Source organism: Odocoileus virginianus, chromosome 1 (assembly GCF_023699985.2).
Source record: "Odocoileus virginianus isolate 20LAN1187 ecotype Illinois chromosome 1, Ovbor_1.2, whole genome shotgun sequence".
Taxonomy (NCBI): Eukaryota; Metazoa; Chordata; class Mammalia; order Artiodactyla; family Cervidae; genus Odocoileus; species Odocoileus virginianus.
The window spans coordinates 40,020,428-40,045,609 of NC_069674.1; the positions used below are offsets into that span (position 1 = coordinate 40,020,428).

A 25,182-nucleotide genomic window follows, 5' to 3' on the forward strand; every position below is an offset into this window, starting at 1 on the left:
AATATTATGCATTTTAATAACCATAAAAACATGTTAACATATTTTTGTAAAGACATAATGTTCTTCAGAGCAGTAAAAGTTTATGAGAAAAAAAAAGTTTATGAGAAACAAAGCATCCTTTTAAACTTTTGCAAATCTCTTTACTATCTAGCTTAATTGAATTGAAGACAGCCAGATTCTCACATCTGCTGCATTCACTGCATTGCAGTATGGTGGTTTGATTGAAGTATGAGAAACCCAGTCTTACACAAATAGCAGTTTAATTGCCTTTTCAAATAAATGTGAGTATTATTCTTGGAAACTACACCAACATTCTACAAATTGTAGTTTCTTAAAGATTAGTTGCACTGTGAAATCTGAAATTGTATCAATAAATGTCTCCTACTTTGTCACATTAACATCTGTTGGTCTGCCCTAATACTTTGAATGATCTTTGTTCATAGTCTGTTCTCTGTATACACAGAGCAAGGAGAGATGGAAGAAAGAGGCAGACCACTTCAGACTGGTAGGTAGGAGGTTTAATAAGCAAGGAAAGTTACAAGACTTGTCCTGGGCAGCCCCAAGACCAGTATATTTTCACGTCCACTTTGCCAGAATCGTAAACATTTATACAGACACCTTAACTGGGTTCAATCACATACACTGTCCACCTGGGCTCAAAAACATCTTCCTCTCTCAAGGTATTGAGAGGAAGATGTTGTTGAAAACAACTCTTTTTTTTTTTTTCCATTTATTTTTATTAGTTGGAGGCTAATTACTTTACAACATTGCAGTGGTTTTTGTCATACATTGAAATGAATTAGCCATGGATTTACATGTATTCCCCATCCCGGTCCCCCCTCCCACCTCCCTCTCCACCCGATCCCTCTGGGTCTTCCCAGTGCACCAGGCCCGAGCACTTATCTCATGCATCCAACCTGGGCTGGTGATCTATTTCACCCTAGATAATATACATGTGAAAACAACTCTTGCTGTGGGAATGGTAGGCAGAGCGTACATTACAAGGACAGAGAAAAGGGTGAGGAGTCTCCCATTGCCTGGGTCTAGCTAGAGGGTCAACCAGGGATCATGTTCTGAATACCCCCAGTAAACATTTACACATGTGATTTTGTAAAATCAGAATGGAATAAAGAATGTGATGCAAGAATCTAACTATATTAAAAATGTAAAAGGGCTTCCCTGGTGGTCCAGGGGTTAAGAATCCTGCCATTGCAGGAGAAGCGAGTTCAATGCCTGGTCTGGAGTATTGCACATGCTGCAGAACAAATAAACCTGTGCCCCACAACTACTGAACCCATGCACTTAGAGTCTGTGCTCTACAACAACAGAAGCCACTGCAATGAGAAGCCCATGCATCACGACTAAAGAGTAGCCCCCGATCTCTGCAACTAGAGAAAGCCCGAAGGCGGAAACAAAAACCTAGCTCACCAAAAATAAATAAATAAATATTTTTTAAATGTATAAAGCAGCTTCTCTGAAAGGGATACTGACCCCATCTGAAAGATGCTAACCTGGAAAGGTATGGTGTCTGGAAAGGAATGGTGTCTGTAAGACTAAAGGCAAAAGGAATTGCACGTAAATACTAAATTCTAAAGTTGTTTTCCACAGGAGTGTAGGTTATCATTTCTGAGACTCCTCCATATGTGTAAAGGTAATCAACAACTAAGTAAATGGTGAGGGTGGTGGAGCCCGGCTTCTCTTTAGCTGGCATGAGAGGCTCCAAAGAAGCAAGAAAGGAGTCTAGAATGATTGATGTGGTTATGGGTTAGACCTGGAGGCATCAGCATAAGCTCCTTTTTAGTGTAGATACAGATGGCTTTTCATAGAAATATTTCTAGAAATGTGCACATACACAGGTCAGTATTCACATATGTATGCCCTTGCTCTCTCAGCTGAGAGGATCAGAAGCAACAAAGCCCCAGCAGCAACACACACTGAACACCCAGATCCTAATTTCTAAACTTATCTCCAGATGAAGGGCTGGAACTCCTGAGAGAAATGGCTGACTCTAGGACTAGGACAGAAATATACAAGTTGAGCCTGTACCATCTTATAATGCCAGGAAGTACAGAAGTGCTCACAAAGGGGAAAAAACCCACAGTAAAGGGAATATGTCAAAGGGACCTAGGAGCCAACTGGAAGACTTCCCAATGGCCAAATGTGGAGCAAATAGTCACTATATCAAAACCCAAAGTAAAAACTGAGCATCCTTGGTTCCATACTGATAAAGATAGCATACTGAATAAATAATAAATGGAGGAGAACAATTTTCCTGTTCAGAAGAGTTCCAAATAATTTATGTAAACACTCCACCCTCCAGGAAGTAGAGCATAAGTGTGGGCTGTGCATAGCAACTTCCCTCCAAAGAGTGCAGCATGCAGACAGGTGCAAGTGTACAGAGGGGACGCCTGGCCGACACAACCTCAGCCAGGTGGTCAGGGTCAGCGTGACAGCGACAAGCTATGGTGACTGCAGGCACCCTTGACACTGTGGGCTGAGACCGGCTCTCTGCCTCGTGGTCTCCCTCCAAAAAACCCATCACCTTTGTCTAACCAGGAGAAATACTAGACAAACCCCATTTGAAGGACATTCTTTAAAATACCTGACCAGTCTTCAACTGTCCAGATCACCAAAAACAAAGAAAAGAAGAGCCTGACACACAGTCAGAAACGAAAGGAGCCTAAGTAAACATAACAACCGAGTGTTGTGGAGTGTCCTGGACAGGATCCTGGCTCAGAAAAAGGAGCCTGGGTAAAATTACGGAAATCTAAACAAAATATGGATTTTGGTTAGTAGTAATAATCAGTACTGGTTCATTCATGGTACACTGACATGTATCACACTAATGTGTTACTCGAGTAAATTTTGGGGGGCGAGCGGGGGGCATACAGGAACTCTCTGTATTATCTTTGTAATTTTCCTGTAAAACTATTCTAACATAAAAAAGTTTTCTTTTAAAAACAGTATTTTTTAAAAAGGGATAACAATCTATAACCCCACTCCCCTCCCTCCCAGAAACAAGTGGAGTGTGGTGTTGGTATTGGTGCCGGGAAAGAGGCATCCTTATGGGGTGGAGGTGTGCACAGGGCAGACGTCCTGGAAGGCATCAGTCTGTATCCGTTCAGTGCTACAGCGATGGTAGCTCCCCACAAATAGACAGGAGACGTGTAAACACCTGCTCATCACACAGGTCCATGGTTCCATGCCTGAAGTCCCATACGTGAGCTGAATTTCAGAATTTAGAACATTTTTTCAGAAACATAATTTGATGCTTACAATACATTAGATATTAGACCTCATCAGGATCTGGGGTAGCAACATGAAATCAAACTTGTTAATGTGCTGAAATATATGACTATTCACATCAAGTTGGTTGGAGAGTGTAAGTATCCTATTTAAAAAAAAAAAAAGAAGTGTTAGTCGCTCAGTTGTGTCTGACTCTTTGCAACCCCATGGACTATAGCCTGCCAGGCTCCTCTGTCCATGGAATTCTCCAAGCAGAAACACTGGAGTAGGTTGCCATTTCCTTCTTCAGGGGATCTTCCCATCCCAAGGATAGAACCTGAATCTCCTGCATTGCAGGCAAATTCTTTACCATCTGAGCCACCAGGGAAGCCTATTTATAAAGAGTATACATAGATACATCATCTCTGATCAGGCTTTGCTACGAAATGAGTTTGTCCCAAACTTACAAAAGAAAAAGACAAATCCACTAGGTTTTCAGAGTTCTGGGGGTTCTGAAATTCCACATAAGTGACTGTGGACTTAATAGCAGAAAAATAATTGAGGACAATGTGATTGCCCACTAGCAGGGGAATGGATAAAAAGCATCCTGTTCATTCACACAATGGAAAGCTGCATCGCAGTTAAAATGATTGGACTAGATCTCCATGTATCGACATGAATAAATCGAAAAAAGGGATGCTGCATAAAAAAAAAATCTCATTGCAAAAGGTTAGGTCACGTATGGCATCGATTAAGGAAAATTTTAAATGTGAACGTATATGTTGTTCACATATATGGAACTAAAGTTTTAAAACTTGCATGAAGAGGACACATGTCAAATTTAAGAGATGGATTTGGACCAGGTCACACCCAAGCCATCACGTGCCACCTCCATCACAATTGGTGTCGTTATGGGTGAGATCTGGTGGCCAGAGGGTGACCAATGGTGGGCAGTCCTGTGGAGACAGCCTCTCTGAGGGCCTGGGGGAAGGATAGGTCAAAGGACCCTCAGGAGGAGCCTTCGTGGCCCCTCAGATCATGGCCGATGAGCTTGGACAGGGGCTCTGGCCCCATCAGAACTTCTGCCTGTTCTCTGATGGAGAGCTCGCGAGGCCTCCTGCACTCTTGGCAGGATATTCAAAGCTGTAGTTGACGTAGACACCGCCATCAGTGCTCATCGGGGCGGAGTGCTTTGAGCAAGAGGTCTCCTTGGCTGCAGCTGCCTCCTCCTCCTGCTTCTGCTGCTGCACCAGAGCTGGGTTGACATCGGGCCCTGCAGAGGGACAGACACAGAGCAACATGGTCAGGGAGGCGGCGTGCCGGGTGCAGGATGCAGGCGTGTGTTGGAGCCCCAAATGGAAGTTCCAGAGGGGGAGAGCTAAATCCTAAGCCCCCCACCTCCATCACTGCCCTTCACCCCAGTTCTCACTTGGCCATACCCCCCAAAAGCTGGTAACCATCAGTTGCCACACGCGCCCAGCCCCTGGTGCCCCCTGCCATCCAGGGGTCTAGCAGGGGAAGCCCCAAGCTGCCCATAGCCAGTGACTCCTCCCCCTCCTCTCTTCCTTGGACACGCTGTGCAAACATTCCTTGCTGAGAGAAGCCATTCCTCACTGTCATCAGACTCAGGTCAGAGAGGGGACCCGGAACCCCTGCGCCTGCCACTCGCCTCTCTGTCAGGATCCCAGCCACTCTGCAGGGGGCGGGCCACTCAGAATCTCCAAGGGGTGGCCATGACCTGTGGGACCTGTGGCTCCCCAGCCAAGTAGCCTCTGGGGAGGTCCCCAGCAACTACACTCTCCTCTTCCAAAGGGGGTCAGGAAGTTTCTACAAGACTGGGATGCCTTGCATAGGGGCTCTGGTGCTGTGTGGCCTCCAAATACACTGCATGTGTCCAGCTCTATTACTGGGGTGGAGGGGTCTCAGGTTCCTCATCTGTGAAATGGGGATGAAAACATCACCTACCTCCAGGCATGATAAGAGGATTAATATATATTTATTAGCACACAAACACACCCTTCTATTAATATAAATGTTCCATCTAAAATTACCATTATTATTATTCCTGGTGTCAGGGAACAGTGCAAAATTGAACTGCTCTCAGCTTGCCCACCCCATGGGGGAGCGCTTCATCCAGGGGCCCCGTTTAAATCTCTGTGGAGCGATGGGGTGCGTAAAATAACTGTGCTCAATAGGGATTTTTCTAGTGGTCCACTGGTTGGGAGTCAGCCTGCTAATGCTGGGGACACAGGTTTGACCCCTGGTCCAGGAACTAAGATCCCACATGTCTCAGGGCAACTAAACTCATGCACCACAACCACTGGAGCCCATGTGCTCCGCAACAAGAGAAGCCACCACAAAGAGAAGCCTACGCACCACAACTAGAGAGTAACCCTGCTCGCTGCAACTCGAGAAAGCCCACAGCAACAAAGAACCAGAGCAGACAGTAAATAAATAATTCTTAAAAAAAGAATAACTATGCCCCACAGTAAGCTCCGGAAGTTGGTGATGGACAGGGAAGCCTGGCATGCTGCAGTCCATGGGGTTGCAAAGAATCAGACACGACTGAGCAACTAAACTGAACTGAACTGAATGCTCTACAGTGAGGAAACAGAAATGTACATGTTGCTAGTAGGAGTTTAAATGGTAAAACTTCTTGGAGGGTGTTAACAGTTGGAATGAACAACCAGATTCATGGACTGAACTTTCTCTAGCATATACTGGAGAGTGAGGTCAAAGATTCAGCCACAAGGATAGTCATCGCAGCACTGGCAATAACATGCAAAGTCAGAGATAGTCCAGTTCTAGTTCTAGTTCAGTTGCTCAGTCGTGTCCAACTCTTTGCGACACCATGGACTCAGCACACCAGGCTTCCCTGTCTGTCACCAACTCCCGGAGCTTGCTCAAAGTCATGTCCATCAAGTCGGTGATGCCAGAAACAGTCTAATGTCTAGCAACTGGGAGCTGGCTAAATGGACTGTGGCCGATCCATACAAAAGGAAATGTTTTCCAACTGCAAGTTGTCACCCATGAATGAGTCATGAAATCAATTTCCCAGATAACGCCAGAATTTTTTTAAAAATCAATGATAGAACAGAAAATACCTGAGGCTTCTTAGGCAGTGTTATTTTGTGAAAGGCCTGTTCTACTCTGCATGTCCATGTCCATACCTGTATACATCACCTCTCAATGTGAAAATATATTTTTTGCTCAAACTCATGATCAGAAGTTCAAATGGCCACTGAACATGTTTGAAACACACATCTGACCCAAAAAAGATGTTTTCACATGCTAAGTAAAAAACTGTAGCTTCCAAACCAGGAGGAACTATGTGCCCACAACTTGGGGCAGTGCCTGTCCCAGGTGAGCGGGGGGTTGTGAGTGTTCCTGGCATTTTGCCTGTGGCTTGGAGTCTTGCAGGAGGGGCCTGGCACTCACCCAGGTAGCTGAGGATGACAGGCAGGAAGACCAGGCCATGCAGCAGGCCCAGCACAGTGATGAGGAGGTTTAGACGGAAGAAGAAGATCTGGATGAGCTGCGCCTTGGCCAGGCCCAGGATGAGGATGCCAGGCAGGTTGGTCATGGCCACTCCTGCAAACACCTGGGGGTCACAAGCAGGCGTCAGACTGGGCAGGGGGTGGCTGACCAAGGACCATGCGAGGCAGCCCATCCACTCACCGCACTGCCCATGGAGACGGTGGCCTCCTTAGCCCTCTCCAGCCGTGTGGGCTTGGTACTGATGGCAAAGGAGCGGGTGATGTGGGACACGAACTCCACAGAGATGCCCACTGCCTGAGGGAAGAAAGGGGGCTTCAGCCACCCAAGGGCAGGGGCAGGGGTCTCCACCCAGGCCAGCAGGCAGCACCTAGACTCTAGAAAGAACTGGGAGCCTCTTTTCCTGCACTAGAGCCCCGACACTCCCTCTGGCGGGTTACCGTGACCAGGTTGATGAGGGACACAGCATTGTAGCTGATGTCCCAGAGCGTCATGAAGCCCACAGTGTCCACCAGGATCATGATGATGGAGAAGAGGTTGAGGAGACCGGAGCGGACGTCCATGCCCAGCAAGAAGCAGCAGACGACGAAGGTGGGCACCAGGCAGATGGTGAGCATAAAGAGCCCCTCGGGGACTATGGTCAGGTACTGTTCATAGAACACGTTGGTGACCCTGTGGGGCACAGAGCACAGTCACCACTCCGCGGCCTCCCATGCCCACTGCAGGATGAACTCTGGGCCCAGTGCAGCTGAAACCTTCCTGCTGGAGCCCACCCCCACCTTGCGGCCACCCTTGCCAACCCAGCATCCTCACCCACACCCCCCCTCTGGAGCACACGCACTCACGAGTAAGGGAAGACCTCAAAATCTGGGTCGGTGCCTGGCACCTTCCGCAGGTCGGCGGTGATGTTGGCTGCCAGCGCCCGAGTTGCCCGCAGAGCCTCCGTGAAATCCTGCGAGTTCTTCAGCGGCTTGTTGTAGGCCATGAACCGCGAGGCTGTGAAAGCCAGAGCCTGTGTCAGATGCCCTCAGGGCCCCCAGGAGGCAGTGCCCAGCTGAGTTCAGAGGTCTGCTGCCACCATTTGGGAACTCTTAATACATGTTGAGCAAAGGGCCCTGCATTTTTGGTTTTCCCACAGCCCTGCAAGCTCTGTAGCTGTCCTATCGCTGTGCCAGACTCAAGTCCTGGCCCTGCCTCTGATGGGTGGAGCTTAAAAAGATGTCCTAAGGGACTTCACTGGTGGTCCAGTGGCTAAGACTCCAGGCTCCCATTGCAGGGGCGCTGGGTTCGATTCCTAACTGGGGAACTAGATTGGGAAATTAGTTATGACAGGCTGCATGTCATAACCAAGACTCAATGCAGCCAAATAAATATTTTTTTTTTTAAAAAGAAAGAGATTTCCTGGATGAACCCAAACACTGCTCTGTACGGTTTCAAAACTTGCATTGGATTCTTAACATTAATTTCATTATTTTTCCAATGCACATTTTCCTATAAGAAAGGGCCAGAAAGGGAGACAAAAAAAATGCAAGAGTTGACTTAACAGAGCTGTGGGTTGGGGGACCCCCTGGGTAAGTAGACTAGCCATTCATTGAACCAGCTGCCCACTGCCCACATCTGAGGGTGACTTGTGCCTGAGAGAAGAGGAAGTAGGTGGCTCCCAAGTGCAGCATCAGCCCCTGAGAATTCCATGAATGCCACACTGACTATGAATTTAGGGGATGGGGAGAAGGAAGTAGGTAGACATGGGGTGGAGTCCGAGGATGTGGAACTGGGTAATATGACTTCTGAGGACAGGACCAGGGCAGTGAGAAATCCCCCAGGAAGGAAGAAGGAGGGAAGGTTCAAGATGGAGAATCTGTCTCCTGGGACTCATGGCGCCCCCGGCGCAGCTGACTCTGGTCTCCCCCTCCAGTCGAGGCCAGGCTTACCTAAAATCTGGCCATCTGAGCTCATATTCACTGAGGTGCTGTATGCTCCCAGACCCCTGCGGGAGGAGGACCAGAACAGATTAGCCAAGGACCTGTCCCCTCCGTGAGCTTGGCCTATAGCTACCCCCAGAGACCCCGCACTGCCTCCTGCCACCTGTGACCCCACTCTGGGCACCCACACAGCCATCCCCCCGTGCCCCCACCACCACTGCTCACCGCCTACCCTTTGGGACATTTGATGTTGGGCTCGTCACTCAGAAACCAGGGAAGATATTTGTGGAACTGCTCCACTGATGGCCGAGAAGAGCCTGCTGTGGGGCTCACACAGGTCTTCAAGCAGGCCAGGGAGTCTACAAAGAGAGTGGGGGGCTCTAGGCAGCAGCACCCCCCAAGGCCAGGCAGACCCTGCCTGCCCCGCCTTGTGCTCGTTTGCCATCAGGATCCCCACGCACTCCCAACTGCTGTAACAAGCATGGTTACTCTGGGGGGATATGTGATGCCTCTACAGATGGGAGGAGTGCTCCTCTCATATATGCAAACTGCTGGTACCTTCAAGCAAGGGGGAAGCAAAGTTCAGGGCAGAGAAACAGCCTCCATGGGGCCTCCCCACTCCACCTCCAAGCACAGTTGCTGAGGCAGGCTCATGCACCAACCTCAACTCTCACTCCACTCCCATGGCACTTGAGCATCAGCCTGCTCAGGGGGCATGGGCACAACTCAGCAGGACCAGGAGGGTGCAACTGCCTGGCAAGCCAGCTGGACTTCTACCTATCTAGGTGTAGGACCCCCACCTGTGCTCCTAGACAGGGCCCCTGCCCCAAACTGACCCTGTAGGAGGGCAGGAAGGGTTAAGACATCCTCCCCTGGTCCTGTCCTTTCTCTAGTCTCAATTTCCCCAAGCTATGATGGGCCCTGAACTCCCAGAGGCCCCAAACTCACTGACAGTCGAGGGGCAGAACTCATCTTTATTGGGACCAGAGATATAAAGGCGGCAGCAGGAAGATGAAGTCAGCCAGTCAATGAAGTCGTCCACCCAGGAGGAGGCAGGGATGGCCAGGTAAGATCTGAATGTCAGGGGAGAGGAAGTCAGGGGACAGGACTGGATAGGCAGGCTGTGGTGGGTCCTCCCTACAGTCCAGCCTCCACGCCAGCTCCCCTCAGGCACCTGGCAGCAGGTGGGCAGCAGGGCAGGAGGGAGAGAGACACACAGAGGTGGGCTGGGACACTCACACATCAGGGAAGTCGGTGGCGTACTGGATCTTCTGGGTTAAGGAGAAGTTGTTGCAGCCTGCACTGGAGCAGATAGCATTCATTCCTTCCTCACTGGAGAAGTTGTAGCCCCCAGTGGTGACAAAATAGACCGGGGCCCCCACCTCAAAGTAGCGGTTCATAAAGAGGAAATAGTCGATCAGGTACGAGTCCTGCGATGGAAGACAGTCAGTGAGGCCATGGCCAGACGCACCTCCAGCAAACGCTCAACAGATACACACACAGCAATACACACAGAGGTACAGGCTCACAGACTCACATGTACAATTCTACTACAGAGGTACATGGTCATAAGTATGCCCACAGAGGCAAACACACACTCCAAGGTACACCTGTCTAGGTATAATCACAGGTACCTACACAGAACACACTCACAGAGGTATAAGCACAGGGTATCACCCCCCTGCGGGAACACGCTGTCTGACACACACATACAAACACATACACATAATTTTACCCCTTCCTATCATCCCCTGTTTGGCACAGCCGCGGTCTAGCAAGTTAGCCTGTGACCACAGCCCACACGGAGGCACACATATAAACACCCTCGTGCACACCCTCAAGGCTGTATGCCAGGCATCTTCATGGCTCATTCCCTTCTCCTGCGGCATAAACTTCAAAGTGACATCAGGAATGATGGTGGAGTAGGATCCAGGATTCCACCTCCCCATCTAGACAATAACTGCACTGGCAGAATCTGCCTGATGTAACTATTTTGGTACTCTGGGGTCTATTGAGGGCTTCAAACTTCCAGAGAAAGGCCTGGATGGTAGATTGGGGTTAATTTGATCTACTTCAGCTCTTAGCATGGTACAAGCTAGTCATCGTTTATTCTCCCGGACCTGCTGCAGGCAGCCATGAATGCATTCCAAGAACAGTCTGCACACAGCTTGCAGACCCATCTCTTAAATATCAAGGATCTGTGTTCTCATCACTCATTGCTGCTTCTAATCTCAGTAGAGCAGACACAAAGTCAGGTGCCATTAGAACCTTCACCTCAAACTGAAGTGGCTGCCAAGATATTTAAAGGGCAAGTGCTAAATTTGTCTTCCCTCTTCATATTTACATTTTTGTCCTTTTGAGAGCCATACATTTAAGAAACATGACACTCAAAAGCAACCACAAATACAGGGGAAAGTAGTCACTGCACATGCTCAGGGAAAAGCAGAGACTTGGAAAAGATCTATAAAGACTTTACATCTCAAGCTGATCTTGAGGAAAGAGACATCCACAACAATTAGTTTTTTAAATAAATGAATAAATTAGAAAATTCTGGGGAAGGGAGAGAATCTGATTTCTGGAGTTGTTGCAGACTCAAATGTCCATTTTTCAAAAACAACAACAAAATCATAAAGCATGCAATGACTCAGAAAGATATGGCCCATACCTGGGGACATTAATCAACACTATCCTTGAGAAAGACCAGACAATGGATATATTAGAAAGAGACTTTAAAATGACTATCTTAGAGATGTTCAAAGAACCAAAATAATATTGTTTTCTGGACACAGTCAAGAAAACAGTGTACGAACAAAACGGAGGGACTTCCCTGGTGATCCAATGGTTAAGAATCTGCCTTCCAACGCAGGGGGCACAGGTTCAGCCCCTGGTCAGGGAACTAAGATTCCTCATGCCTTGGGGCAAATAAGCCTGTGCACCACAATGAAGACCCAGCAACAAGAAAGAAGAGGCTTATTATATATAAAGATTATAAGCACAGTCCCTATCAGAAAACTTGGAGGCCAGAAAGCAGTGGATTTGTATATTTAAAGTACTTAAGTGGAAAAAAACTCTCAACCAGGAGTCCTATTTTTGACAAAACTGTCCTTCAAAAATGAGGGAAAAAAATTAAAGCATTCCCATATGAATAACTACAGAAGAAGTCTGTTGCCACAAGACCTGTCCTGCAAGAAGCTGTAAAGTGAGTCCTTCAAGTTGAAGTGAAATTATGCTAAAGTATAACTCAAAGCCATGTAATTAAATAAAGATCACTGGTAAGTAAATACATGGGAAATTATAAAAGCTAGTTTTATTATAACTTTTGGTTTATAATTCCATTTTTAAATTTCTACATATCTTAAGAGATTAATACATAAAAAAGTATTATTCTATGTTTTTGAATACACAGTGTATAAAGATGTAAAGTTTATAATAGTAATAACTGAAAGGAAATGGAAAGGAGCAGTATAGGAACATATTTTTTGTATGCACTCCATGTTAACCTAGGGTAAATTCAACACATTGTAGAATATTTAATGTAATTTCCCTGGTAACCACAAAGGTAATAGTCATATAACATACCCAAAAGGAAATGAAAAAAGAATTTAAACATTTCACTATCAACTAAACACAAAAGAAGATGGCAATGCAGGAAATGAAAAAACTATAAAGTACATAGAAAACAAATAGCACAATAACAAGTCTCTCCTCGTCAGTAATTACTTTACATGTAAAAAGACTACTCTGTCCAATAAGAAGTCAGAAGTTGACAGAATGGGTTAGACAAATAGGATCCAACAAAATGTCTATAAGAGTCAGTTGAGATCCAGAAACACCCACAGGTTGAAAGTGAAAGTATAGAAAAAGAAATTCGATGCACATAGTAGACAGTTCACAAAGATTGCAAAGATATTCCATGCAATAGTAGGCTATCCTACTACCAGGTAAAATAGGCTTTAAATCAAAAAAGTTTACAAAAGATAAAGAAGAACATTATATATTATTAAAAGATTCAGTACAGCAAGGGTAAGTGTGTATAAACAGTTCCACACCTAATGAATGACCATCCAAATCTATGAAGCGAAACGTCACAGAGCTGAAGGGAGAAATAGGAAGTTCTACAATGAGTTCAATACTCCACTATCAGTAATGGGCAGGACACCCAGACAGAAGATAAGTAAGGAAATGGAGGACTTGAACAACACAAAACCAACTAAATCTAGCAAGCTTACACAGCAACTCTGCCCAACAACAACAAAGTACGTATTCCTCTCAAATACACATGGAACATTCTGCAAGACAAACTAGGTATTTGGCCACATATTAAATCTCAACATTTAAAATGATAGATGTCATATTATTTATATTCCCTAACCATGACTGCATGGTTAGAAATCATTAACAGAAGGAAAATTGAAAAATTCACAAAGCCGTAAAAATTATACATCCCAGCAATGATTTATCTTGAGTATGACACCAAAGGCACAAGTTAACAAGAAAAAAATAGACAAATTAGACTTCATGAAGATTAAAAACGTAAGTGCATCAAAAGATACTACCAATAGAGTAAAAAAACAACCAACAGAAATGAAGAAAATATTCACAAATCACATATCTGATATCTGATATTAATTAATCAGATATTAATCCCCCATATCTGATAAGGGATAGTTATCCAAGATATTTAAAGACCTCTTTTAATTTAACAACAACAAAATCCAGCCCAATTCAAAAATAGACATTTCTCCAAAGGAAATATACAAATGGCCAATAAATAAATGCTTAACATCACTAATCATTAGGGAAACACAAATAAACCACAATGAGATACCACCTCATATCTATTATGATGGCTGTTGTCAAAAAAACAGACAAACAAAACCCAGAAAATAAGTGTTGGTGAGGACATGGAGAAATTGGAACCCTGTGCACTGTTGGTAGGAATGTAAAATGGTACAGCTATATAGAAATCAGTATGAAGGTTCCTCAAAAAATTGAAAATAGAATTGCCATATGATTTAACAATTCCACTTCTGGGTATATAGCCAAAATAATTGAAAGCAGGGTTTCAAAGAGATATTTGTAAACCCATGTGCATAGCAGCATTATTTCACAATAGCCAAAACATGAAAGCAACCTATATCCATCAACAGAAAATGGTTAAGCAAAATGTGATATATATGCATTCATACATACAGGAATATTATTCAGCCTTAAAAAGGAAGTTCTGATACATGTTACAACATGACCAAACCTTGAGGACATCATGCTAAATGAAATAACCCATCACAAAAGGACAAATGTATGATTCCACATATGTAAGGGACCTGAAATAGACCAATACAGAGACACAAAGGAGATTGGGGCGGGGAGGGGGGGGGGAGGTGCCAGGGACTGGGGGAGGAGGAATGGGGAGTTAGCGTTTAATAGGGACAGAGTCTCAGCTTTGCAGGATGAAAGAGCTATGGAGACGGATGGTGGTGAGGATTGTACAACATCCTTAATGCCACTTAAAAAATGGTTAAAATGGCAGATTTTATGTTATATTTTACCAGAAAAAAATTGAAAGAAATACACTTTATATAGTCATAAGAAACAAATCTCCCCCAAAGAAAAATAAACAGCATTAACAAAACCTCAACTAGGGGACTTCCCTTGTGGTCCACTGGCTAAGACTCCCCACTCCCAGTGCATGAGGCCTGGGTTTGATCTCTGGTCAGGGAACTAGATCCCACATGCCACAACTAAAGATTTCACATCCCACAACTATAAGATTCCAAATGCCACAAATAAAAGATTCCGAGCACCCCAACTAAGAGCCAACGCAGCCAAAAGAAAACCCTCAGCTGGTCTTAAAGCCCAGTACCACCTTCCTTCTCACTGGTTTGGCCTACCAGGCCACTGATACCCATTCTGGGGTCACTGGGAACCCTCTTTTCTTCAGCCGTGTGAGCAGTCCCCAGGTCCACCATGAATGGCAGAGTCTTTCTGGACCCTTGCTGGCTTTGCAGCCTCTTATTGCTCCCTGTGCTGGCTTGAAGGTGCCGTCCTGCCTGTTTGCTCTCCTCCCACCTCATCTTGCTTCCAAGACCAGTACCACCAGCAGATGGCTACCAGGCCACTGGTTCCAAGATTCCTGCCCATGCCCAGACCCCCATCGCCACCCCTACAGTGGCCCTGGATGTCCAAGCCCTCATGATGTTCTCTCTCCCCTAGAGCCCAAATATGCAGACTTGCTTTCCCCAGCCACCAACCCACCTCTGGTTGCATGTCCAGACACATCTCAGGTCCCTGGCCTCTTCGATTCCTGTCAACCTGATATGCTTGCTGGTCCTGGTCAGCACCTTTCCCCACCAGCTCGCGGGCTTACCGCCTCTCCTCCCCACACCTGCAGTCACCCCTGCACACAGGAAATGAGCCTTGGTGCGCCCCAACCTCCCCTGGGTCAGTGCTGTGACCCTTGCCTCCTTCCTCTGCAAATCCCACTCTTGCTCAGACACCCTTCAAGCCTCTCCTCCATCCAGAACCCTCAAGCCCATTGAGGTCTTTTCTTCCCCAGGCCCCCCAACCCTCCCTGTCTTTCCAAGGACAGTCCAGGGACATTTGCTGCTGCGGAGCCCAGGCCTGAGGACAGAGCGCCTGGCACTACTCAGGCATTCACTGAGGTGCTGGTCATTCTGCCTGGACAATCGCTCCCATGGCCAGTCCCTCAGATGCCTGGTCGTCTCCCTCTGGTGGCCTGGGGCTGGAGCCGAACTCCGACAGTTTCCATGCAGAATGTGGCTTCTCTTCCCAACTCCGCATAATGGATGGTCCCCTACCTCTACCACACCCCTGGTTCAGGCCAACCCATCTGCTCTGTGCTGCTGATTTCCCTCACAGCCTTGGGGACCGAGGAGAGGGGAGAGAGGGCACCCACCTTGGGCAGAGCCAGCTGCTGGTCCAGGCCCACATTGATGTAGCACATGAAATAGAGACTCGCTCCGAACAGAGCCAGGAAGAGCAGCACCTGGGAAGCGAAGCGTCAAGTGAAGGCCTCCCGCCCAGTAGCTCCCCAGTCTGGGTCTGGACGGGGTCTTAAAGGAAACATTCTAGAGTTGGGCCAACTTGAATCTCAGCAATCCCCCTCCCCACCCCAGCTTCAACCCCTGGACCTGGGCAAGCTCCAGACCCCTCCGATGACCACGGGCAAGGGTCAAGGCTAAGCAGACCCTCCCGCCCCAGGCACTGCCAGGCCCCCGCAACCCTGGGTGGCATGAGGTCCCCCTGCTGTCCCTCCCGCCCACTCACCACGACCACGCGGGTGAGCCAGTGGAACAGGAATGGGACATAGAACTTTCGGAAGAACCCGAGCAGGAGCCCCTCATCCTGGCTCGGTGGGGGCAGCTTCCGGGCTGTCTTGCAACAGCAGATGTCCATCCGGGAGGCCTAGAAGGAGGAGGGCACTCAAGATGGCCCCAAAACAGACCCTGGGGACCACCTCCCTCCCATGGAGTGGGAGAGTCACCTTCCACAGGTGGACTGTGCCAGCACCGCATGATGGGGACATGCCAGTGTGCTCTTTTCTTTATCTTCATTTTCTGCCTTGATAAAATACCTTTGAACTTCGCACCGTCACTGAAACAATAGCTCCCTCCCTGTCAGTCTCTCATTTATGTTTTATTTCATGACCTCAAGTACTTTTAGCAGGGTCGATCATATTCCCCCAAATGACCAAAATAAAGTTAATTTTCCATGGGACATCAGGGACTTCGTGGCCTAAACATTCCAGCATGCTGTTCCCACACTCCGTCCGCATGCTCTGAGCCTTCTGTGCAAAGTGACGCCACTCCATTCCCGGCCAAGATGGGAACCAGGGGTGAGTCCCTGGGCCTTGCCTCCACTCCTACCTCTTGCCTCCTGCTGTCGAGGGAGAGCAGGGCGACGAAGGCTGACATCTGTAGCAGGAAGTCAAGAAGCACTGCAAAGCCGGAGGTCAGGGCAAAGGTCCGTACAGCTGGCATGGGGGTCAGGGCTCCTGAGGGATGGGGAGGGGGGCCAAGGGTGAATCTCAGGGCCTGGAACCTGCTCAGATGGGAAGAGAGGGAAAGGGCGCTGCCAGCCTCCAAGAACTCCCAGTGCCTGGTGGGGAGGGGTTGCTCGGGCTCACCTAAGAAGAAGCAGATGGCCTCAGAGAGGCTGCAGAGAAGCATGCTGGGGGCCACTCTGCCCAGGGCTCGGCCAATGTGGGCCTCCCGTTCTTCCCCAGGCCTCCGAGGCAGCCTCTGTGTGGGGACGGCAGGGACAGGGTCAAGATCTGACCAAGGGCTCTGTCCCTCACAGGCCAGCAGGGAGCAACCACATGCCCTCACTCCCCAAGGCATGGGCATTGCCTGGAGATGCAGCCAGGCCTGAGAAACTGCCCACACCTTGCCCAGTGGGAGCAGACCCTGCTGACACTCTGCCCTGCCATGTCTTCCACTTCTCAGATTCTGGCCCAGAGACACGCATGCTGTATTTTGGGATGTCCATAGCATCCTTCCTCTGACTCATCACTGGAACCCTAAATGTTCACTAACAAGAGAGGCTAAAGACTCTACTTGTCTTTTTGTGGAATGCTACCTAGCACTACAATACAGATGTGGCTCCATGTAGAACAGAGAAGAACAAACATGACTCCATATTGGACCTCTAACCTTTGTGCTCTGTTGACTGTGTTTAGCCTTGTTGTCTCTGGGTCTTCTGTAAAAGGATGTTGCCCAGAGCCTGGAATATACATGATAGCCCATTGCTAAGGCTCTGACCTTTAAAGGTATAACACTTTTTCATTCATATGGAGATTAAAAGGTTGCAGAACAGAATCTAACATTTGGCTGGTTGGAGGGGTTTAGGACCTACTTTGACAGCTACAAGAACAAAAGATTCTGGCACCAAAAGGTTTGCAACAACCAGCCACACCACTTCCCCTTTTACTATAAAAGAAGTCTAAATTCTAACTCAGGTAAGGTGGTTCTTTGGGACATTAGTCCACCATCTTCTCAGCCTGCTGACTTTTCAGTTAAAGTCACTATTCCTTTCCCCAGCGCCTCATCTCTCGATTTATTGGCCAGTCATGCAGTGAGCAGTATGAGCTTGGGCTCAGTAACATATGTACTGTGTGACACTCTTGCCAGACACAATGTGGGGCTAACTGAGAGCAAGTTCAGGAGACATCTGAGGTATGAATGCATTTATGTGAAAGATAAACACAGAGCACTGTTTTCTATAGGAATTGTACACATGCACATCAGTGCTTAGAAAGAGGATGAAATAAACCCAGCCAACCCATGGGACTATGCCTGGGCATGTAGGGGCAGCTGGGGGTGTGCAGAACTCCTGCTGTCTTACCTGGTACTCAAGAACGAAGATGAAGATGTTGTCGGCCCCCACAGCAAGCACCAGGAAGGGCACCACTTGAAGGATCACCAGTGAGGAAGGGACACCCAGGTAGGAGAAGAAGCCCATAGAGGCCACGACTGCTCCCAGCACCACGGCCACTCCGCCCAGGCCCAGCGTGGCCTTGGAGTCCACCTGCAATGGGACCAGGCTCAGCCTCCTGACTGCAGGGCTGCCCCCTCCAACCCCAGTTAGAGGAGAGCTGCATGCTCTGAGCTTCTGCACTTTGGCCACTCTGCAGTGCCGTCCTCCCAAGAGCAGGCCCTGTGAGCCAGACCACTTCTTCCTCGAGCGTGCATTATGAGACAATGTAAATACCAACTTTGCATTTGCACAAGTCGAGGGAGGGTTGTCATGAGCAGAGTGAAAACTCACATGGCCTTTCGAAACAGAACATTTCAAGAAGCATCACCCCTTGGAGGAGCCACCCTGGGTATGTCCACTTTGCTGTTTTGAAGTGCTCTAGAAAGTACTCTTGCCTGGAGAATCCCAGGGACAGAGGAGCCTGGTAGGCTACCGTCTGTGGGGTCGCACAGAGTCGGACACGACTGATGCGACTTAGCAGCAGCAGCAGCAGCAGCAGAAAGTAGCTAGGGAAGGTTCTAGGCACCCTGATGGTGGGCCAGCTCACCCTCACAGCTCCCCTCTCACTTCTCACCGGTACCCGACGCCAGCTGGAGTAGCTGCCCAGGGCCAGGGAGATATACAGGAAGATGACAAGGTAGCTAACAGCAAAGATGGGCAGATCCTCGGCCGTGGTGCTGTTGATCTCATCCTCCAGGGAACGCTGTGGACACACACCCGACCAGACCCACTGATGCAAGAGCTCCGCCAGAGGGCACCGTGTATGTGAGCCCCTGAAGCTCTGACATGGCTGCAAGAATAGCTATAGCATCACCCCATCCTCCTGGGCAGGCACCCGTTAGCTCAGGGTCACTCAGGAGGGGTGACGGCAGGATGGGGATACAGGACCCCACCAAAACCACCTGAACTGTCTGCCCCAGAGCCAGGGACCCTGCAGCCCCTACCTCCGCCATGAATGTGACCTGGAACACACCAGCTGTTCGACGCTGAAAGGCCCGCATCTCCTCCAAGAAGGCTCCCTCCCAGAGCTTAGCCTGGGCCAGCTTGGGGTCCCCAGGAGCGTAATTGTTGAGGGAGAAGGTCATGATCAGGGCCTCTGCCTCAGAATAGTCCTTTCCTGAAAGGAGAAATGCTCCGCTACCTCCAGCCACACCTCTGCTTTCCTCCCCCTGCTCCAGCCTCACCCCTGCTTCCCCTCCCCCAACTGCAGCCACACCCCTGCCTCTCCTCCCCCACCCTCATCATCCAAGTCATTGTGCAATTATACATCCCACTTCCCTCTCTCAGTCAAAGGCAAAACCTGGGGTTCCAGACACAGAACCAGAGAACCTGAGCAGGGTTGGTGGAAGATGCAATAAGTGACAGAGAAAGGATGCAGGATGGGCAGGTCTGCCGTCCCCATGGGCCCCCCACCGGCCCAGCCACTCCCAGGCAGCGGGAAGCCCCCATGGCCACTCCCACCCTTCTGTCCATGACTCCTGACCCACATGTCCACTCACTGGCCTCCTGGGGAGGTCAGAGCTTACCTTTGTAGCCCCCCACGGCGAGGAAGGGGAAGATGGGCGCCCCATAGTCAGCCATGCAGCTCAGGGCCAGGGCCGTGCCATCTTTGTAGGTGAGGGGGGCACTGGTGGGAGAGGAAAGGACTTTTCCTGATTTCACTCCGACCACTATGGCCCCTGTGCCTCGCCCCAGACCCCCAGCGTCATCACCTGACCCTCGATCAGAATATTTCTTGATCATATCCAGAGTCAACTGGAGCTCCCTGAGCAGGACCTCGAGTTCTCTCTCCCCTCATACCGCCTCATTATCCTGGCTCCACCATTACTCCTTCCAGATTGGCAGGGGGGTACGCATCACACACACTCCCCTGGAGTGGCGGCTGGATTCTGGTACAAGCCCCTCCCTGAGTCCTAACCACCAACAGAGACACGCAGGCCTCACACTGCCCTCGGCGTTCTGCCCCCACCAGCCCAGAACCCTCCAGGCCCTGAGGTGGGAACTCCTTCTTTCCTCATTCAGCATTCCAGCCCTGTAACTGTGGGCAGGTCTCCATGTCCTTCACTGAGGCCTTGCTGTAAACGGGTCACAGGTGCTGGACGAAGCACTCACTTTGAGTGCGTCTGTGCGTCACCAGCTGGCTGGGAGTGCCGGTTGCTGTGTGACCTTGAGCAGGTGACCATACATCTCTGAGCCTCAGTTTCCCTGTCTCTGAAATGGGGATAATCTGGCCACCCAAGAGTTGTTGTGAGCATCCAAAATCAAAATAAAGGCAACTCAAGGACTAGAATGGATGAGATGGTTAGACAGCATCATCAACTCAATGGATATGAGTTTGAGCAACTCCGGGAGATAGTGAAGGACAGGGAATTCTGGCATGCTGCAGTCCATCAGGTCTCAAAGAGTCAGACACGACTGAGCAATTGAACAACAACAAAGGACTGGAAACCCGGAGTCAGAGCTTCCTCCCCTGACCTGCCAGTTCCGAGGGCCAGCCCTCGGGCTGAGGCACAGACTCTGGGATGCAGCCCACATTTGGCTCGCCTGAGGGGTGGGAGCCCTGACTCTCTAGTCCAGAGGTATTCAGGGTGACCCAGGGTCTCAGGAGCCCTAGAGACCCTTTCAAGGTCTACAAAGTCAAAACTACTTCCATAATAACACTAAGATGCCTTTCTGTTTCCACCCTTCTTTGATCTCAAGTCTGTGGTATACAGACAGTTCACTGACATGGCTTTAGTTTCATATTGCAGCTAACATTTAAGAAAACATCACTTGCTGAGTTTTGATGAAGTAGTAAAGAAAATCCACAATTCTCTGGAAAGGCTTTGACAACACATTTCCCTTCTCTGGGGGTGTGCAGCCAAGCATTCTCGCTGCGCTTCAACCAACAGGCCAAATGCAGAACCAGATGCCAGAATCCACTATCTTCTGCTAAGCCAGACCCCAAAGAGATTTGCAAAGATGCAAAATTTCCCTGGTTTTTCAGACGGTAAAGTGTCTGCCTACAATGTGAGAGACCCGGGTTCGATCCCTGGGTCAGGAAGACCCCCTGGAGAAGGAAATGGCAACCCGTTCCAGTGTTCTTCCTGGAAAATCCCATGGACTGAGGAGCCTAGTAGGCCTCTCTGTCCATGGGGTCGCAAAGAGTCGGACACGACTGAGCGACTTCACTCACTCAAAACAATGTTACTATGATCACTCCTGATATTTTCAGTACAGAAAATACAATTATTTTCATAAAAAATATGTTATGGGACTTCCCTGGTGATCCAGTGCTTAAGAGTCTGCCTACTGGTGTGAGGGACATGGGTTCGATCCCTGGGTCAGGAGGATCCAGCATGCTGTAGAAGGGTTGGGCTCATGCATGCACCACAGCTAATGAGCCCATGAACCTCAGCTACTGAAGTTGGTGTGCCTTTGAGCCTGTGCTCCACAAGACAAACCACCGCAATGAGAAGCTTGAGCACCACAACAAAGAGCCTGTGTGTCACAACAAGGACCCAGCACAGCAAAAAATAATAATAATAATAATAATTTCCTTTAAAAATATAAATAAATAAAAAATGTTATTTGTGCCAGCATATAATGAGCCTATTATTGCTATTGTGGCAGAATTAATTAAATATTTTGTCATTTCTCAGTTTTACTTTCTCATGTGGTAAATGTCAGTGAATATAACCTCTACTCACACCCCAGCTCTCTGGGGTGCTCGGTCTTTTGTCAAGTGTGAAGGGACCCTGAGACCAAGCATTTGAAGACCTCTGCCCACTCCAACCCCAGGGGCCTCAATGCTGCTGGCCAGCCTGCTCCCCTCCAGGTTTGGTAGCTCTCAAACCTCCACTCTTGGCTCCAAGACCCGTAAGCTTCACTGGCTTCCTGTTTGCTCCACAGCCAAGTGGATGCAGCCGGGGACCAAGCCCCACACAGCTTGAAGGGGTGTGACTGCAGCCTGCACAGGACACCTGGCTCAGGCCCAGGCCCCTGCCCAGGGCTGGGGCATCTCATAGGCTGTCCATGGCCCTGCTGGCTTCGCCCAGGCCGAGCACAGAAGCAAAAAAGAGAAACTAAAAGCACACCAGTGAGCAGTGCCTTCGGATTGCTCTGTGACCCTTAAACCAAGAACATGCAAGGATGGGTCCAGCTACATCAGAAGCGCTACAGAAAGACCACGTGGAGGCCAGGATGGTCAAGTGTGAATCAGCTATGGCGAGCGTGCACCCCACTGAGGATGGGGCGCCCAAGAAGGAACTTGGAGAGACACAGCTCAGCACAGTCCGTGTGACTGAGATGCAGAGCACCTTGACCAGGTACAAGATGTGTACCCAGCCTGGGCCCCAGGAGGCCCACGCTGACCCCAGGACCTGGTACCATGAGGACTCACTTGGCGCAGTAGAGGAAGTGGTCCCTCCAGTCCACCTGGGCGGTCTGCCCTGACAGCGTCTGGTTGGCTGTGAGCAGCAGCTGAGTGCGGTTGTTCTGGAAGTACTGCAGGAGGCTGTTGACGCAGCAGTCGGACAGACTGGCGTTATGTGGGTTGAGGGGGGCGTAGCAGGTGTCCCGCAGGGAGACATTCCGCTGCTCATCTGGCGACCACACCTGCAGATGCCGCAGCCTCTCCTGCAATTCCAGCACCTCCAGCAGCAGATCTGAGGACAGGATCCCACTGAAGTTCTTGGGCCCCAGCAGCAGGGAGTCATACCTATAGCTGGGCCGGTGAGGTGCCGTCATGAATACCTGGCTAGTTCGGAAGAAGGGGCCAAAATACTTGTCGTGGAATGCCTTCTCACGTCGGGCTAGGCTGTTGGGGGCTGACCACAGTTCCACGGGGTCCGTGGTCAGTTCTATAAGAGCCAGGCCCCCTGCCAGGGCCACCACCACGACCACAGACACTGCCAGGATGGTCAGTGGCCACGAGGCCACCCATGTGCCCCAGCACTGGAACCAGCGGCTGAGGAGGGTGTGGGTGGAGAGGCTGAGCCTGTGGGCCAGGCTGATGCTTGCCTTGGCTTTGGGCGTCTTGCGCTTGCCCCTGCACCACTCGGCCAGGCGGGGCCGCATGAGGAAGGCCGTGAGCAAGACAAAGAGACAGCAGAGGATGATGATGAGGGCCAGGCTCCCTTCCATCCGGCCCAGGCGAAAGGTGGGGTCCAGGGCCTGGGGCTGGGCAATCACGGGGCAGGAGGCAGCACAGTCCTGGCAGGAACAGGCCGCTGCACCATTCCCCTGGGACTGGTTGCAGGGCACGACCTCATCATTTAGAGGCTGTATCACGCTCCCTTCTGCCTGGCTAGGCTCCCACAGGTGGAAGGTGATGTCCAGGGGTGCCAGGCCATTGCTCGTGTCCCCCTGGAAATTGAGCCAGCGCTGGGCGTTGCAGAGGGCAGAGCCATAGACGCCACACATGGAGCCCACGGCCAGTGCAGCAGCCGCGGGTATGCGCACACGGCTGCAGGAGTTGTAGGTCTGCTCGGCGAAGCTGCGCTGGTAGAAGGCCTCGTAGGCCACCACGGCCTGGGAGTGGTTGTCCGCCTGCGTGACCACTCGGGTCACGTTGATGAAGAGGCTCTGGTTGGGGCTGCAGGTGTTGTGGCAATGCAGGCTCACGAAGTTGTCAGAGCAGGCGGGACAGCGGGTGAGGAGGGCCTTGGTGACCCGCAGGCTCATGTCCAGGGCCACCAGCTGCTTGGAGGAGCAGCAGGCGTAGGTGGTGTCGGGACCGGTGTAGAGACGGGGACAGATGCCTTGTAGGAGGGCCAGGTGGTCACCTGTGATGTGGCGAGCAGGCGAGTTGTCCAGGCAGGACACATTGGACAGTGAAGCCAGGCTTCCAGAGAGCTCCGGGTTCTTCCCGCACTCGTCGTAGAAGGCGCAGTAGCCAGGCTGGTGTATGGGTGTGTACACCTCACTCTGGGCCTGTGGAACAGGGCAGGGTCACCAGGGGCCCCAGCGCTGGCCAGCACCTCTGGGGAGCTGATGGGGCAGTGGGCAGCCAGGGAGGGCATGGGGAATGAGGCCAAACAGGGCGGGTGAGGGGTGACGTTGGGCAGCTCCAGGATGCCAGGGGATCCAGGGGAGCACAGGGGGAGATGGGGTGCCCAAGTAGCACATGGGGCTCTCGGCGGTGTCTAAGGATGCTGAGTGGATGGGTGAAGGCCTGGTTGACCATGAGTGACAGGGTCACTGAAGAAAGAGGTGACCTGACAGAGCTGGGAGAGAACACGGCCACCCAGGAGACCCCTGGACCCCTGTGTGGTCCTCCTGAGAAACAGTGGCCCCTGGACCAGTTGAGGGGCTGACTCCCAGGGGCCATGTGGATGCAGGCCCTGTGTGCCTCGGGCACCATTGCCATAGCGTCAGCCACCACCATGCCCAAACTGCAGGCCACACCCAGAGGCCTGTGCCCCTCTTGGAGATTCTGAGCAGAGCTTCCCCTGCCTTCACCTGCCGGGGGCTGAAAACCTTCACCCACCTCCTCAGACGTGGAAATGAGCAGGAAACTGGAGAGGCAAGAACCTCGGACCTCCTCCCTGGATGCCAAATCCTCTGTAGGTGATTCTCCCCTTGAATCCCCCTCATCAGCACCCCGGGACTGGATCTTCCTTTAACCTCCCACCAGCCACCTTAGGTCAGGACACCCACAGTGGACCAGGGATGGGAAGAACTTGATCACATCCAAACCAGCTGCCCAATCCCCCAGGCTTGTGTCCATCTGACCCCTTGATCTGGAGACTTGAGCAGCCCAGGACCCCCTACCTGCACACCTTCTCTGGGGAGCCTGGAATCCCTCATCTATATAGAAATTGCCCCCATCTGCAGACCCCTGGCCGTCTCTCACAGTTGCCAAGCAGCCCTTGCCCGGAGTGGACACAGGGACGGAGACTCACCGAGTGTAGTAGCAGGACCCAGAGCAACCAGCCCTTCAGGCCAGTCTCCACCATCCTGGCACTGGGCAGGGGTCAGAGGGTAAGCGAGGCCAGGCCTTGGGGACAGCCAAGGGCCGGCTCCTGACAATGCCAGAGCCCACTTCAGCCGTACATATACTGAA

The 25,182-nt window shown here is 50.2% G+C and overlaps 1 protein-coding gene across 1 annotated transcript; it reads right to left on the minus strand.

Annotated features, from left to right (window-relative positions):
• Nucleotides 1-501: 501 nt before the first annotated feature.
• Nucleotides 502-25,182, minus strand: NPC1L1 (NPC1 like intracellular cholesterol transporter 1). The gene is made up of 19 exons (XM_020893274.2): nt 25,022-25,182; nt 22,519-24,050; nt 19,664-19,764; nt 19,082-19,254; nt 18,712-18,840; nt 18,006-18,188; nt 16,789-16,903; nt 16,529-16,656; nt 15,930-16,067; nt 15,559-15,648; nt 9,882-10,072; nt 9,591-9,715; nt 8,875-9,001; nt 8,652-8,707; nt 7,566-7,716; nt 7,161-7,392; nt 6,904-7,017; nt 6,664-6,826; nt 502-4,498 (listed from the first exon to the last, which is right to left on the minus strand). Exons 1-19 carry the CDS (start codon nt 25,073-25,075, stop codon nt 4,299-4,301), a joined length of 4,002 nt encoding a protein of 1,333 aa, XP_020748933.2. The 5' UTR covers nt 25,076-25,182; the 3' UTR covers nt 502-4,298.

Excerpts from the sequence above, each read along its gene's own strand:
- NPC1L1 (XM_020893274.2), bottom strand. The coding sequence starts at position 25,075 with ATGGTGGAGACTGGCCTGAAGGGCTGGTTGCTCTGGGTCCTGCTACTA. Across the intron at positions 9,002-9,590 it reads GTTCTGCCCCTCGACTGTCA|ACTCCCTGGCCTGCTTGAAG; the intron begins GTGAGTTTGGGG and ends CTCTCTTTGTAG. Across the intron at positions 8,708-8,874 it reads AACATCAAATGTCCCAAAGG|GGGTCTGGGAGCATACAGCA; the intron begins GTAGGCGGTGAG and ends CTCCTCCCGCAG.